Raw genomic sequence first — 17,939 nt, 5'->3', positions numbered from 1 at the left:
TTAAATCGTTCCCTATTGAGAAAAGCAGGGAAGCTCAAGCTCACACTGCAGCTCGTACTTGGGGAGTTACGCACATGCTTAAAACAAAGCCTGTGCTTCAGTGCTTTGCTGACTGGGGCTGGACTACTGAAGCACAGCTGAAAAAAGGAAGGAAGAACTACAGTGAAATCAAGCAACATTAATGAAACCAATATTGACTTAAAAACATATTTCACCTTAACATTGTTTAAAAAAATAAAAAAACACAGTGGTCTGCTCCTATGGCATTACCCAGAGACAAAAACAGGCAGAAACACCTATAATACACATTGCCTGATGCCAATAAATCAGAAATTGAGACTCATAATTTGTAAGTTAAATAATTTGGTTGCAGGCCTCAACATTCAATTCTCTATCTATTTTTCATTTTTCAATGTGATTGCAAGTATTCGGTGATTTCCTGAGTACTGCTGTGAAACAGCATATGGCTAGGACCTACAGCAAGCCTCTGTGTGTTTAACTCTGATCTCTCTTCAGCTAGCTTAATTTGTAGCTGCTATCTACGGACACTCCAAAACAGTGCAGAATACCAAAGAGCTAAGAGAGGGAGACAGTGGGAGAGTGAGCGAGCATTAATGAATTATAAGTTGCAGACATTTTGGGTTGACTTACACTGTGACCAACATTTATTCAAATATATCATGCTGTTGAGAGCAGTCGAGAGAAGAAATGTGTGTTACATTGAAGAAGCAAGCTGTAAAGTCATGCAATAATGGCAAAAAAAGCACTTCAGTCAAGGATATCTGTGTAATCCTCTCTGTGACCTAATATCCATATGCACAGCCTTGAATATGAAGTAACTTCTTTTTTCTTCAAGATTCTGTCTCATTCTGTGAACAGAGTGGATAGCGTTCACAGAACAGGTAGTAGTTTGATTTTTGTTTTTATCCCCATCGATTTGAGTTCTATTTGCTTATTTAGTATATCCAATCCCATACTAAATTTTGAATTATTATTGTCTTTTCCTCTTGACATGTTTCCTTCCCTCCTCATCCAACAATAAATCTCCTTAACATTCCTGCAAAATGGGAGAGGATTATTAGTTCCAGGGATTAACCTAAAAATATCCAAAGCATCCACTGGTTTGGGGTACTTAATCCGAGATCTTTCAGTTTTCAGGCACTCCACATGCCTCTAGTATAGCTGTAATAGATCTCAGCTGCAGTTCAAGAACACTTAGCTCTTCTGCACAGGAGGACAAGATGTTTCAAACTGGCTATCAGGAAAATGAGGAACAGAATGGCCACATCTAAAAAGTTTGATGCAAGTGACCTGCCAACATCACAGAGAAACACTGGCAGAAGCAAGAATAGTCTCCAATTTGATGCCATTCAACTGTCTAAACTGCAAGTCCCTTCTCTTCATGAACTCCTTGTATTTTTCATTATATATCTTCCACTTTCTGCAACAAATGAGACAAACAGTTCTACAAACAATATCACCGTGACTCAGTCCTAATTCATTCCTAGAGTCCCTTCTGTGACTACAGCAGTGGGCTAGAGGGGAAAAACAGCAACTTAATGAAAGCTTGGTGCCTGATGCAGGCACCAGGTCAGGAAGCCCACAAGTCTGTGGGCATTTCTTGGCATTTCCTAACCGTTAAGTGTTACGAAACACTGGAGATTTAACTAATGTCTTTTTCTGAGATACTCATATTTGTTGTAGTTTTCTACTGTTACCGTTGTAACTTCAAAAAAGTAGAAAAAAAACCACCCTAAAACCTAAATGTGGAATCAGAGGGACTCATGGGACACCAGAAAGGCTGGGATCCTCAGTTTCCTTGAATGTGCCACTTGGAGTTGCAGCACACTCATCTGCCTTTGGAAGCCAGAGCTCCAAGCTGAGCTTCCACTGCAGCTAAGGCATTTGATATATCTGATAAAAACATTTTGCTTTGGGGAGAAAAGCCAACTTTTCCCAAAATGCAGTACTTACAAACAAAGAACATACTGCCAAATTTGCCTCAAATGAGAAGGGATCTTCCTCCCTTGTACTAGGTCAGGGACTCACTCCAAGTTTTGCTTCAGGCCATATGTTTCTCCCAGCACTATTTTAATTGTTGCCTTTATCACTCAACATAATGAATTTCTGTCCCTAGAAGATACTAGAGTCTCCTGTTTCCCAACTTACTTTAGCATCTTCAATAGATTTTTATGTCAGATTCATAATACTGTGACAATATCAGTATTAAATTTTCTTTCCACTGCATAAATTTAATATTTTTGGATTTTTTTTTAATTACTATTTGCAGAATTTTTTGGCACTCTGTTTTACAATGTTCTCATTTTGTAAGCATTTTTCTTTACCTTCATTCACTGTTAAACAAATACCTGTTATTCACACAAGACTATTCTCAATGACAATTATCCTATGCATTATATGATTCCATTTATAAATCATATTATTATATTAATAATCTATTTCTGTTACCGTTAATAAAATTGTCCAGTCCATTGCATACATATATGAAGGACTACAGCATTTCCTTATTTTTTTAAGTGCATGTTTAAATGGAAAAAAGAAATTGCTGAATTGCTGAACTGAGTTAAATTCTATTGCCAAGTCCCTTTCTCTCTCTCCCTTCCCAGCTCCCTCCCGGGCCCCTCCCTGTTTCTTATGATGTTTCCAGACTGTCAATGCTCAAATCTAACAGCAATAATCACAAATTAAATGGATGTTGAGTTTTGGACTCAAGGGACCATTTTACCTTCTGCTCAGAGGGAAAAAATATGCTTGAGGCTAACAAAAGCCATTTCAGAGAGAAGAATGTTTCTTTTTCATATGCAAAAGATAGAATATCTAAATTTAAATTAGGAGGACAACTGCCCTGAAATTGACATTCCTTGTGAAATGCAAAAAGAGCTTTGTAAATAAAATGGTACCTTCAGAACTATTTTTTAATTCTTAAATTACTGTGTTTAAGCTTTTAAGTTAAGAGTCTATTACTGATTTTTGGTTAGAACTTTTATTCTTGCTGTATCAGGTTCCTTCTCCATTTTTCCTTCTTAAAATAATTCTGAGTATCCTTCTGAAAAAGTCTCTCACTATGGCATTCTGCCTTCCCAGGGGAAAGTAAACAGATGCCTTTGACTAAACTGTATGTATCAGGAAAACAAATGGGAAGTGGTCATTACCAAAGTCAACGAGCTTGACTCCACCTTCTGTTGTCAGGAGAATGTTGTTCCCTTTCACATCACGATGAATGATCCGGTTATTGTGTAAATGCTGAAGGCCCTATATACCAGCAGTAACAAAAATAAGTTTACTCCCTTATTTACTCCCTTATTTAAAACAATTACCCTACTATTAGGGCATGTAATGAAGTCAGTCTGCACATACTCTATAGAAACATCTGTCCACCGGATTACATGCCTGATACAACCCCTGCTGCTATAATAGCCCACATAATATTGTCAACATTACCATACTTTATAAATGGAAAATGTATGTATGAGATGAGTAAATTGCACCCTCTGCTGTCATTACAAGCCCAATGAACATCCTTACCAAGAGAGCACCATATAAGATATATGAGATTATAGCTTCATCCAACCGTTGGCCACACTTCAGCAGGCCTTTGACAAGCTCTGTGACAGAACCTCCATTGCACAGCTGTGAAGGGGGGAGTTGCAAGGGGGGAAAAACACAAGACAAGTCCTCAGTTAATATACTTGTTTAGGCTGTAAATACCTACTGTGCAAAACTGCAGTACAACACAAGTCTGGGAACCAGCAGATTTTTACCTTGCAATTATTTATGCTGTCACCCTATCTTACAACACATTTTATTAGCAATGTTAATAAAAAAATCACAGCAGTCTGGGTTGAGGAAGGGAAGTGAAAACCAAAGATTATAAAGTGTAATTTATAAAATGTAACTAAAAATAGAAATATTCTGAACTGGAATGCATTTTGTTGTTAAAAGAGGATTTATAAGTTCAATTTACATTATTTGAGTATTTTCACAACAATACTTGCATTGTCTCTTTGAAAAACTGCTTTTGTGCAAAGAAAAGGCCAGACAGAAAAGACCGATGCTCTCGATAACTGGGAGGCAACAAATTACAGTCATTTTAAACTTTCACTCCATCAATGCTCCTGCTCCTGCTGGCAGGCAATACAAAGTAGACAGAAGCCATATCTCTACACTCAGATTTGATGGCACGTGCTGCCAACAACTAAGATGAAACATTCTGATCCAGAAAAGTAGCTTCTTGCAGGCATTTCCCCTTAATGGGTTGCCATACATCAAAAGAGGAGGAGAAAAAGGAAAATTAGAGTCTTTGTAAATATGTTTTCATCCACACCACTAGTTCAGTGTCCACGCCCTTCGAAGCAGCTGTTTGCCTCTTTCCTTTTTCCTCTTTCTCTGTCCTTTTCTTACTTTAATATTCACAATTGTTCAACAAAAAAGTGATGGGAGAATTGATTGCCTTTCTTTCATTGAATTGTCTCCTCTAGACCAGTTTTTGTAGCTAGCACCCTTACCAATGTTTCTGCCATACACAAATCACATGCATTTCAACACAGTTCATTTTACATTATCAGCATTAAGTTCAAAATACTACAGTGTAAATCAGGACAATGGTATGAAAATGGAAGTTCTACAAAGTCCTAAAGTTTGCATCTCTCAAATAGCTTTTATGAATTGTGTATCAGTTCAATCACTAATTTCTGTGATAGGTCGATATTTTTCTTCATTTATTACTAACTTCCCCTTGCATCAAAAAATTTCATTAGGCTAAAAGTTTTAGTCCATGGAAAGGATGAGATCACATGATAAACAAGACCTCCTTCATGTAAACAAGTTCCTGAAGCAAAATTTAATCCCTGAAAACACTGACGAGTTCTGCAGGAATTTGACTTTACTTTTTAATTCACTAGTAGGGAAGGGTTTTGGTTTTTTTGTAATAAACTAGGTGGGAGCTTTCAGCTCAATATCAATCATCAAATGTATTTACAGGAGAACTTCATCAACTTGTGAGAGAAAGTACGTGTTTTTCATTCCATGCTTAACCATTTGCTGACAAGCTATTAAGTCAAAGATTTCTGTTTATTGGTTTCATTGCACTAAATGTTCTATTGAGACAGGTTGTACTAAACTTTTCTATATTTTATTTGCAGGCTAGAGAGAAGTATGCCCTCTCTTCAAAAAAAAACCCAAACTGGTTGTGACTGAAAAATGATACAGACTGACAGCTGTTTGGCAGCGTATGTTAAATGAATGACTGACTCTGAAAATAAATATACCCCACAAACACTACTGCAGCTGTCAGTGACACTATTCTTCACAGTCAGCAAAGATCTGGGACAAAATGAACTTGTAAATTTCATTATCAACTTATATCTAATGGTAATACTTTAAAAAAATCGACTGATTCAAATTTAGATGGAAAAACAGGGAAGCTCACTTTACAGTTGTCTGTGCTACACCTATCTGAGAATTGCATCATCATAAAAAAAAAATAAAGGTGTCCACTTTTGCTACCCTTCCTCATCCTAAGTATTTATCAAAGTAAGGTCCTGCTTGTAGTGAGTAAACATGGCAAAATTGTGCCTAAAGGAAAAAAAAAGTCCACCTTTTTATTACAAATTTTCGAAGTCACACATCCAATGAATATATTTCATCAAAGACTCAGGGAATCAAAGTCTGAGTACTTTGTATATTCCCCTTTACTGAAAAAGTGTAATTAATTTATAATATAAAAAGTAACTGCTCTGCATACATAAACTTGCATGCAAAATGTAAATGTAAATATATCCATATAAGTAAATCTAGTAAATGTATCCATATTAGGAAAATACGATTTTTTAAATGTCAGATTTCTTTAAAACTTTGGATAATGTGCACCAAAAAATACCTGAAATGAACATACTTAATTGATACGGTCTGTACAAACACCTAACTGTCTCAAATTCTACATTCAATTTTGTTACATAAAATATGTCATGATTTTGCTTTACAAAACTTTGATATATAGAATACTACGTGTGATGCATCTGTCGGATATGCTACACTTGTATTAAAAAAGAAAACATATGGGAAACCAGGCCCAAACTCAACACAAAGCCAGCAGGCATACAGTAAAAAACACCACCAAAACAAAATACTAAAGTTCCTTTTTTAAGTTACTGAAATTTAAGAGTTTTCACTCAAACTACATAATTCTGCAGTACATAGAATGGGATTCCACAACTTAAAGTGGAAATAAAGATTCCCTATTCTGATTGCAGTCACCATTCAAGAACAGGGAGTGGAATTTCTTAAATGATCAGTAATTAAAAAGTGAATGCTAATTTTTACCAGTCTAGTTATAACAGAGAGAAATGTTTGAATGGTCTGCTACTGCTCATCAGATTGTGCAAAGCTCTGTATTAATTAAGTCTAGAAAATATCTAGAAGAAATCCTCATCTTGCAACAACCTTTGGCAGTCACTTAACTGGCAACAAGACCACCAAAATACATTTTTCATTGCAAGAATACTGATTGCCACTTAACAAGAAAAGTTAATAGAAGGCATTTCTGTTGCTAGGTTTTCAACAACAACCAGCCTCTAGTTTTAAGTTACTATAAAACAGACTTCCCCATTACATTTTCTCTGTTCACTTTTGCAATAGGTAGCATGTTTGTTAACTGTTTTCCATGTCACTACTTCATCATCTTTCGCAAAGACTCTCCAAAACTTTAGAGAAAAGTCCTATCTAATGTTACCTCCAACATGAAAAAAGTCAAGTTTTTTTAGGCAAATCATTATTACCAAAAGGATTTGCTTGTTTTGGAGGTAGAATGTAGGAACTTGAACAGAAATAAAATGCAAGGACATTCCCTATTAGCCTACAGTAGGCTACCACACATCATCTATCACCAGTCCTTTGATTAATGGCCCCAATCGGAGAATCATGAAAGCCTGTAGCTCTTCCAGCAATAAAAACCAGAAACCCAACAACATTTGTTAGTTAAGATGTAATGTTATCAAAGTGTTTTTACCTCAAGTACTAGCCAGAGCTGTCCGCCCACGTATTGATCTGCTTTGTAAAACATCCCATAAAATCTAACAACATTAGGGTGATTGGGAAGAAACTGCAAAATATTATATTCTGCTTCAATTTCTTCATCTACATCCTAAATAAAAACCACAAACATATAGAACATATAAACACAGTGAGTCCATACAAAGCAAGAACAAACTCTCATGGACAAAAAGAACCATCTTTTAATTAGTTTGTACTTTTAAATAGTTTTACTTTAATGCAGCTGAAAGTACTCACACAATACTGTAAATTTGATCCACACCAAATCATGCCACTTTCGTGCTTTTTTATATACAGAAATGTGACGTCTGTGTAAAGCAAGTAGATGTTCTTCAAGGATTATTTCAGTGCGTAATATACTTAACCAGAAAAGTAAAAATTATACTTAACTTTGCTGAGTTGTCTAAATAAAAATTCACACATGTATTATTTTTAACCTGTTTTTAAACATGCATAATTTTTAATGTGTAAGCTAAATGTAAACACAGGAACCTTTGATTCATTCTTTTTTCTATGGTCATCAGATGGGACCAAACAGAGAACAATTTCACAAAACCTCAAAGGGGACATCAGTAAAAACAAAGACATTCTTATGAGGAAAAGACATACACCAGAAACAATTAGAGAGAGACTAAACAAAACCCATGAAATAAGCAAATGTTACTAAATATTTGTTAATGAAAGAATTCTGTGACAATTACAAAACACTGTTTAGTATCAGCACACCAGCCACAACTCAGAACATTACTTAAGCACTGATTCTTTCCTTGTTTCTGCACAGACTGTGACTATTCAAAACCTTAAGCTCTTACATGCATTTTTCCTTTTTTTTTTCCATTTTGCTAAAAAGGGTATCATCTTATTTATTACCTTGTTCAGATTTATACAAGAGAAAACCAAGATGAATTTCAGTAGTGGTAGATGACAGAAATGTAACTTTTTTTAGTAAATATTTTAGCCCAGCTGTCATGATCAAACTCCAGCTTGATCCAACCTGAGCAGCTGCCAATTAAATCTTCCATTAAAAACTAGGGCCTTGGCTCTCAAGGGAAGCTAGGCATTTAATACCCACTAAAACTGGAGCTGGCATAGAACCACCTCTGTGAATTTGGGCTGTGCTCTTCTGTTTTTATCTTAACTATTGCCTTGCAGTATAAAAGTATAAGTATAAAAGATAAAACACTTATAAAAAATAACTATAAAATATCCTAAAATTCACAGTACTTCTGTGATGGGAAAAGTAATTATTTTAGGGAGTACACAGAATGAAACAAGAACATTAAGATTAACAGCATCTTGTATTTTCCCTGCTATAGCAGGCCCTAAGGGAAATGCCTCTGTGCCTTCTTATCATTTGCATCCTCCAAGCACAGATACCCAAATTCATACCAGAAGAATTACACAGACCTAAAAAAGAAACTAGGCAAATGCTGTCTTCAAATAACATACAAGATGATGAAATTGTAAGTTGAAGCTTTCAGGTGCCGGTACCAAACTCCTTCTGTCAATGCATTCTACAAAATTGTTCCCTTCAGGATGCTTTCAATATCTTACACATTTGATTCACATTTCAAGTCTGCTTGAGAACTCTTTTAAATTAACAATGAAGTTACAGTTTAATTTTTTTTACTTACACTGATAGGATCCAGAATCTTTACTGCTGCCAGACTCCCATCTTTCTTATTGGCAACCTTATAGACTTTACCGTAAGTGCCTTTCCCAATAGTCTCTATAATTTCCCAGGTATCTGAGGGATCAGCTAATGATTCCAGTCCAATCATCTTGGAATTATATTGAAACAATCCATACAATGGCTTCCTGGAGAACAAAGCAGACATACATACAGTGGGAAGCCTTAAGTAATTCTGTACTAAAGAAGGCATCTTATGATGAGGAAATCAAATATTGTCCTAATTTGAGAAGAAATACAGATAGAATCATAAATGAAAACCAGACAGCAAGATAAGATCACTAAATGAAGGAATGGAAAGAAAAGTCTGGGGATCACTTCTCCTTAATTATTTTGCTGTATGTATTATTTGCTTCAAACATTACCCCATACACTGCATCACTCTGAACACATTTCAACAAATTCTGACAAAATGTAATCCCTCTCCTCTACTGCATGCTCTTTTAATGGACATTTTACACAATCGGTTTAACATAGCTCATGAAATGAGGCCCTATTTCTTGTGCATTAAAAAGCCATGTCATGCTTTTAACCTATTTTTGTCTAATGCTCCCTGGATAATTGCCAGGTAGGCATTCACTAAGTATAACACCTCATCATATCTGATATATCTACAACAGGGCTATGTATAACTAGTTTAATGAGAGTTACAACTGGGTTGGCTGGTATCATAAAATACAAACCAACCTGATAATAGGCAACAGGTACACCACTGGGGCGACATTAATCACTGGAGATGTTTCTCAACAATTGCACTTGCCTCTATCTCTGTATTTCAGCCAGAGTGTGTTATGGTCAACTACACTGGCTGACTGCACCTCCACCTTACGGAGGTCTCCTGCTCAAGGGAGTCATTTCCCCCAACACTCCTGAGTGATGCATGGATCACTGCAGCCTATGCAAAGGGCTCCTTCCGACCCTTGGAATTACACAGATGGCAAGTTCTGGCGATTAGGAAAATGCCAATACCATTTTAGGATTTCATTTCAAGTAGCAAGAACCCAGATCTTGCCGCTGAACTGGAATTAGAGAAAGGAAAGATGAAGATTAAGATGAGACTAATTTAACCTTCTTATATAACTCATCATTAGGGAAGCTGACGGGTTTATGGTTTCTCTAAGAAAAAATATTTGCCCATTTGGTGGTTGTCAGTAGGTAGACCACTTCAGCTATCTCTACACTTACCTAGGAGATATAAAGTCTGAGATCCATGAACAAACAGAAGAAAAATAAGGAAGTGATCTAGACAAAAGCAATTGAAGACATCATCATCACTGACTGCAAAAGCTCTTGAGTTTTGGAGATGGATCAACTAACACCTCAAACATACACTTGAATTTTAAGGTTTGAGCCATTTCTTTCTATGCATGTCTGATAACTGCAAACCTGCTTGAAACAATTTTATAAACTAGCTGTCTTATTTACCTCTTCATCATTTCCAGTACCAGTGACAACTCTCTGGCATGAGAAATTTAGTCAGAAAGAAACGTGAGCCTGGCTGGTTGGTAAGGAATGAAACAGCAGCTCTTCAATCTAATTAAAGAAATAATTGTGCTTTCTGTTCATGACAGAGAAGAAAATAACCTGTGTGCAATTTCACATGCAGTGCAGGTCTGTATAGCAATATTCAAAATGGAAGTATGTGTATAAACTCATTTGCATGCTTTGCTCCTGTCCAGAAGAAATTTTTTAATTCCTTTAGGCTCTAAGAAAAACTGTTTACATGTTGTTAAAGTAATTTATCATATAGCAGGCACAAAACATGATTGTTACCAAAGTCAGGTTAGAAGAAGCATAATCTTTTTTTAAACAATGGCAGGCACATTTAGAGAAAACATCTATTTCCCTCCTTGGTTAAAACTGTATTTGCATCAAAGATGGTGCCAAATAATATATCAAATTGCTTTGGTCTCTTGACCAAAAAAGGCAAAGAAAAGAAGGAAAAAGAAGGGAAATGGGGCGGGGGGCGGGGGGGGGGAGCTAAAGTCAATGTCATTTATCTGTTGTGGGTCAATAACATAAGTTATTAGGACAGTTTCTCACTACTTGGATCCAATACAGCATGCCACAAATAAAGAACAGTATTCTGTACACATACAGTTAGCACCTCAACAGAAAGGCAGGCCAGGTGAAAGACTTCTCTGAAATCAGTGAACAGATTGTACTACATGCACTGAAGACAGCAGCCACAGACATGTAGCTCCTGATAAGCCAACCTTAAGAGCAAGGTTTGCTTGCAGGAAGGGGAGTGGTGGTGAATACAAATAGAAATTGGAGCAGTTGCATTTCAGGTTAAAAAAAGAATACAAACATATTGAACAAGTGTGAATTTAATGCTTTAGGAGAAATGCTACAGACATTCATGTGCAAAGAAACAGAGAATAATATACTGCAAATAGCTTTGATGCAGCCTTACCAAAGAAAAAAAAAAAAGATATTTATTTCACTGTCACTGTAACAACTACCCTATCATACAGATTGTCCAGAAAATGATGCACGGCACCCTTTGAACTGATGTAATATTTATTATGATGCCTGCCTCCAAGCATCTGTTGTGGATAAATATGGTTTTCCTTAAAACAAAATTAAACAATCTAGTGTCATTGCCTGCTTCTGTGTTCTGATTAGTAAGTAAATGGCATTTCCAAATTTTCAAAGTACATTAACATTTCTTTATACCAGAAGACAATGTTGACAAAATCTAACACAAAATTGTTACAGATGGAGCCCTGGTGGAGGACTGAAGAAAAATTTTAGTGAGTGAGCACTTCTGTGCATTGTAATAACAAGACAACATTTACAGGTAGCATGTTTACGCATTACATGGAATCAGATTTACCAAATATGTACCATAAACCTCTTCTGCTTAAACTAAACCAGCCTCTTCTTGAACTCAAGCAATACATACCTAAATGAGGTTCTACATCTGCCATCAGTGAAAGTGCCCATTGCACACAACATAGCAAGCCTTATGACGCTCCTATGATAGATGTGAATGTTTTACAGTATAAAAAGGCAAAATAACAGTATCTGCTATTATCTTCAATATTGTAAAATCTGGATTTAAAAAACAAAACAAAACAACACAAAATGTAAACATTAAAGGAAAAAGCTGAAGTTGTAAAGTGAATTTGTGCTTTTCTTTATTTCCTGATTTGCTGAGCTTCAGAAAATAAAATGCTCTTGTTTTAACAAGGGCTGCTGTTTACTTTTTATTTCCACAGTGAAAAGTTACATATGAATGCAACCACTTTCACAACCACCCCACATTCAGAAGACCTTAACGCTAAAATGCTGAAGCTGAAATTTCTTTAGGAAGAAATTTCTCCTTTCACTCCCCCACATCAGGCCGCCACCTGGGCTTTGAAATGATGTACAGAGAGTAGCTTCTAGCTGTGAAAAACTTAACAATGCCCTCCCCAGCGGGAGCCTGAACCTATTAGAGACCTACTGATTACAAGTATTTCATGATTTCTGTCACCAGCTGGGGAAAACTTCTCAGCAGTTAAATCTGTTCCATGCAGGCAAGCAAAATAGCCCACACCAGATGCTGAAAAATTACACTTTGGCAATTAACTCTACTGGATGGGGAACATCTTACACAAAGCTATTTGGGACTGCGCACACTTATGCTATTTGAGGAATGACTACATGCTGTCAGCAAGCCCACAGCACTCTACCAAACCCTGTTTTGCATACTTGGGAAGAGACAGAACACAAAGAAAAAAGTAAGGACAACTTGATGGAGTCTAGTCAAACTGCTCTCAGGCTGAAATAGGGACAAATAGCATGATTTTTTTTTTTTTTAAAAGTAGAGCTAATACACTAACTTAAAATGAATCTTGTAAAAGTTGACCAACCAAGACAAACAATAGGATAAGACAAAAAATTATTAACAGGCTTCAGCCATTGACAGGGTGTCTTTCATTATCCATTAAAAGAGATACTCTCCATCAATAAAGTAAATTTCATGGGTTTCTTTGTAACACCTGGATTTTTCTATTTTGAAAATCTTTACCAGTCAGAACAAATTAAGTCAGATCAGGCATGACAGACTAACTTAGATGGCAGTCCGGCAAATGTAGAAATAACATTTATCTACATTTAAAGAAAATATTTCACTTATGATCAACATTAAAATCAATGATTGCATATTATCACCCCTTAACAGTATCCCTAAGGTAAAGAGACTACATATATTGTTTGATATAAAAGATAACATAAAAGAAATATGGGTTACAGACAGTGCACAAATAATTTTTCCCTCTGTGAACTACGGCCTTCCAGCTGTATTCCATGGCTCTAAACATCCTCAAAATAGTCATTTGAAAAATTACGTGGTGTCCTAGAAGTTCTACTGTGATCTTCACCTGTGTTGTGAAAACAAAACAAAAACCCCAAACCCTATATACAGTAACTACATCCAGATTTTTTTTATGATGCAATAACTTTGGGAATAATATTAGCAATTTTTTCTTACAAATTTATTATCACAGCTCTCTTTCTCAGAAATTACAGGGACAAGAGGGACTTATAAGCAAGAAAAAACAGTGCCAGAAATAGCTTTATAATTACTGTTCTATTTTCAGTACTGTCTTACTCAACTTCTACAGAATAGCGATTTGCCTATTGCCTTCCAACACGTGCCCTTTTCTAGCTCACAGTAAAATGGGACATCCACAGATATTTTGGAATTTCTAAGAGCCTCACTCCAGCCTGGTGCTTTCTAACAGTCATGGTATACAGTACTAGACAGTTTTGAATTCTAATATAGGTGGTAGGGACATAATAGCAATAGCAGTCAATACTAGTGAAACAAAATTGAACATACTGTTTCCATATGAGCAATTCATGCACAAGGCTACTTTTCAGAATGTTCTATTTGTCTAACCCCTCTTGTCTGTCTTGTGAAACAGCTGGCTTATACTCTTCTGGCATCTACACACACTGCAGAAGAATAAGAATGCCATATTCAAAATGAAGGTCAATATTGCTTCTATACTAAAGGAGTAACTCGTAGATAGAAGAATTCAGAAGGTAAAGTTGACATTATCAGCTGTGGCTTAAACCAGCCGTCACAGCCCCTATTCTGCTGGCTAGTAATGGTCACATCCAGACAGCTACCTAAGAAGAAATTGTTAGAGGAATTACTGAACCACCCAAAGGCACAAGAAAAATCAACAGTCAGACCAGCTTCCTCTGCTACTCCTGCAGCTTCTCGCTGGCTAGGTTAAAACAAAGATGATGTCAATATCTTGAAATGAAGCATACAAAGGATCTGTCAACACGCCATCCTATAACTCTTCTCAATTGGTCTCAGAGAGACTGCAGAATGTGATGTGCATAGTTCTTCCTGGGATAAAGGTGAGTGATGGAACGAGATGGAGAAGGATAAAAGTATGTTCAAAAGCTGTTATTAATGCTATATAACTTACAAACAAAAAGAACCATACTTGAACTGATCACATCGTTTCACTAGGCCAACATAAGGGAAAAATAGGACAATCAGGAATAGAAATGCTATTATTTATAGATGAAAGGTAGATCCCTGAAACCACTCCTGCTAAATGCAGTTCACAGAACAAGTCTCTGTTGAATACACAAACCATGAAACTGACTTTCTGGGTGTTCAAAATGGAGATGGAGAGGATGTAACTGGGAAACATGTTCTCCCTTTCCCTGTACTCCAACTTAAACTTTTTTAGTTTTTTGCTAGTTGTGCTTACATACACTCTCTTTCTCTATATAAAGTCCTTTAAATTCAGGAATAACTTTATTACTTTCCTTCTGCTTCTTTTATATGGAAGGACTAGATAATCTAAGCTTTAGATTTGTAATATCGGCCACAGGGCCAGAACAGAGTGATAACCAGTGTCAACGGATTATGTTCAGAACTAGTTCTGAGGAAAGTGTTGTGAATGTTTGTTCTCTTGTCCTGTCTATACTTCCAGTTCATCACAGCATGAAACACAACCCCATTCCTAGGATGAACCATAATGAACTGCCCACAAACCAGCTACTGACATCAGGGCAAGGAAATTTAAATGTCATTTCCTTCTCTAGAAATAAAGAGATAAAAAAACCAACTTGATATTTGAACACTTTAGTCAAACGGTGAAAATTTCACACCATCACTCATCAGTTCTGAACCACAAACATTTTAAAGTTTAAAATCTTAATTCAAATTCTTGGACCAAATGTTTCAGTCTAAACCAGAAAACTCTCCATTAATGTCCTGGAAAATGCACAGTAGGAAAGATGTATGTGCCTAGTCCAGACAATCCAGTTGCATGTTTTCATTTAGATTCATTGCATCTGTTGCATTACAAATTTTTGTAAGTAAACTCTTATTGCACCGTTATATTTATAAGTAAATCATTAACATTTGTCCCATAATGACTGATCATTTCTGTATTGTTCACATAAATCAAACAGAAAAGATGACCACTCTGGGTGGGCAAATACATCCTGGTGATCAGCCAGTTTCATAAACAAACAGACCTAGGATGCCTGTAGGCAAAGGTAAAGTACAGCTTGGCCCCTGACCAGCTCCCTTGCAAATCTAATGCTCTTCTTATTGGGTATGCATTTTCAGTCTTTCCTGAAGGCCTGTGTTAGATCAGGAGGCATTGCTGACTGTTGTTGGGTCACAAAGAAGTTATTTTACTCCAGAGATATTTAGCACCTCATCATGTGACTCCCAAGCAAGTCCCACAACTTCTGTCTTCCACAGGGTCCAGGTAACACTACTGGCATCTTGGGTCCTTTATAACTGCATTGCCCTTAAAAATCAGGTTTCTTCTGCTTCCCAGGATTTCATTCTGAAGTTGCTTGTCTCTTGCCACAGATCCATGGCTTTGTGTCATCTGCCGTCTACAACAGCCATACTAGTTTGCCTCGCCTCAAGTCATTTTCTGGGTGAATGGGGCTTGCAAACAGTGTAATACTAGCTTTAAGAGATCTGCTTAGCATACATAGAATGGGGCCATTCCCTTTAAGTTAAATTAAACACTGCCTTAATCTACTGCATAATCAAGGACAGAGCAAGCAACCACTGGGGTTTTCTAGAGTAGGAAGATCTTAAAGATGAGGGTGAACTCAAGCCACTCCCTCTTTTTTAATAAAAATTATCTTCAGAAAGTTTCTTCAGATGTACTTCAGAACGTTTCTTGGTGCTTTGATTCTTCTAATCTTCATTGATGTTAACAGTATTAGATTAGTAATCAAATTTCTTTCTGTTAGAATCATTCAACCTCACTCATTTTCATAGGATTTCATAGATACAACATACTTTATTCTGGTCTACCATAGCTGAACTTCTCTAATTGAATACACACAAAAGCTGAAATGTAGCTAGAGTGAACAGATCTGTAAACAGTAATTCACAAAACTAAGAAGCAACTTGTTTCATGACCAGAGAAACTAATGAATTTGATAAATCAGCATATTTTTAATTTCCTACCATCATAATAATTATCATTCTTTCTTTCCTCTGATACCCCCATAAGACAACAGCTGCTGTAGCTAAGCTGGAATTGTTAGCACATGGGTAGAACAACCAAAGCAGAATGTATGGACAAAATTCAACCTGCAGCTCCCTCAGAGGGGACGCTTATGGTTCATTCCTCTAGCCTGACACAGGTTTTTATGAAAACTGCAGGAACTTACTTATTTGGGGGATTTCTACTTCTCTGTCAAATCTGGATGCAATCTTCTGCAAGAAAGGATTTTCTCACAAAACTTCAAAAGACTGTTTCATGAAGGTTCAATATAAACATCCTAAGATCAGTGTTGAAATTAGAAGTTAAGCAAGTTATGCCAAGGCATATAAAGATTGCATAATTCTCAGAGATGACTAGTAAAGCAAACCTGCACTTCTCACTAACATGCAAGAAAAGTATTTTTCTTTTGTTTGCACAAAATTAGCAAAATGTATTATTAATGAAAAAAATGACACTTCCAAGGTTTCTAGGAGGTACTATGTATTTAAGAAAACCTATAATGGAAGCTGAGATCAACAGAGAAAATTGTATTCAGTGATGAAAGACTGAATGCTTCGCTGGGATTCAAATCATTGCAAAAAATCACTTCCTGCACATGGTAAACCAAGTATTTTTGCAGAGTTATCTTTTCCTGTGTGGTAAAGGATACCTTGCTGCTAACATAGAAATCAACAGAAACTTCTACTGAAGTTTTCAGTACCACTGAAAATAAAGCCCCTGATCATTCATGAGGAACTACAATACATTTAATTTGTTTGACTGCTAATTAGTCAGTTCTGTATCTACACTCCGAGGACCAAACGTTGAATAAATTTATGTACCTAGTCAGTTACCATGATATAGTTCATAATTATTACATTATAAATGTAACAATGAAAACCAGAAAGACCTACAAAATATTAAGCAGAAATTATTATCCAAGACCAGATCCAAATATCTGAAAGCCAGTTAAGATCAACAACTCAAACAGGAAACTCTGATCAGTGGCATTTCTATTGCAAAAATGCTATTTATATTAGCCATCTAAATAGAATTCCAACAAGCAAAACACATTAAAGCAGTTACAAATTACTAACAGCTAACACATCAATTCCACCTCAGGCTGGGAACTCAGCACTAAAATGAAGTTTATAATCCCATGAGCCCATTCAGTTATAAACTGCAGATGGCAAATCAAGTGACTGTGAGCTACAGTCCCGATGTGTGAAAAATCAATACCTGAGAAGGTTTTCTCTTCCTCCTTTGGCAGGAATTTAACAGGGCAAACAAAATGCATGTGCTAGTGTTGAAATGGAAGAATGAAGGGTTATAACAGCATGATGACCCTTAGATCAAAACCAGGCTCTTCACTGCAGTCTAATCAGAAATGCTTTGTGTACAAATGAGGAAAAAGAAATCTAAGACAGATGTAGGATAAACCTGGGAAACAAACAACTGCTAACTTACATTAGTGTCCTATTTTCTGAAACCAGCTTATCTTATATTGGATTTTTGTTCCACTATCGGAACTCTTCAAGGCTAAGACAGCTTCTTCACAGGGAGCGCCTGTATTGGCCAGTGCTGCACAGAACTCTGTGTTCTGTGTACTGGTTCCTATGCCCAGTACCAGATAGACAATGCACCGCATGTTAGCTTAAGATGCTGTCATGAAGAGTACAGATAAACTGGTTCAATCC

General features: G+C 36.4%; 1 protein-coding gene across 1 annotated transcript in view; it reads right to left on the bottom strand.

Moving 5' to 3' along the window:
• Nucleotides 1-8,905, bottom strand: part of LOC104166655 (myosin-IIIb-like) — a gene marked incomplete at its 3' end in the record, with an annotated part of 21,668 nt that extends 12,763 nt beyond the window's left edge. Inside the window, exons 1-4 of the mRNA XM_009706667.1 lie at nt 8,706-8,905; nt 7,028-7,162; nt 3,547-3,651; nt 3,174-3,273 (exon numbers count right to left, since the gene is read on the bottom strand). Coding sequence (XP_009704969.1) covers nt 3,174-3,273; nt 3,547-3,651; nt 7,028-7,162; nt 8,706-8,852 — 487 coding nt within the window. The remainder of the gene's footprint in view (nt 1-3,173; nt 3,274-3,546; nt 3,652-7,027; nt 7,163-8,705) is intronic.
• Between the last annotated feature and the right edge of the window lie 9,034 nt (nt 8,906-17,939).

This window comes from Cariama cristata, unplaced genomic scaffold, assembly GCF_000690535.1.
Source record: "Cariama cristata isolate BGI_N322 unplaced genomic scaffold, ASM69053v1 scaffold19608, whole genome shotgun sequence".
NCBI lineage: Eukaryota > Metazoa > Chordata > Aves > Cariamiformes > Cariamidae > Cariama > Cariama cristata.
The sequence above is the reverse complement of the archived record's forward strand: the minus strand, read 5'-3'. Positions and strand labels throughout refer to the sequence as shown.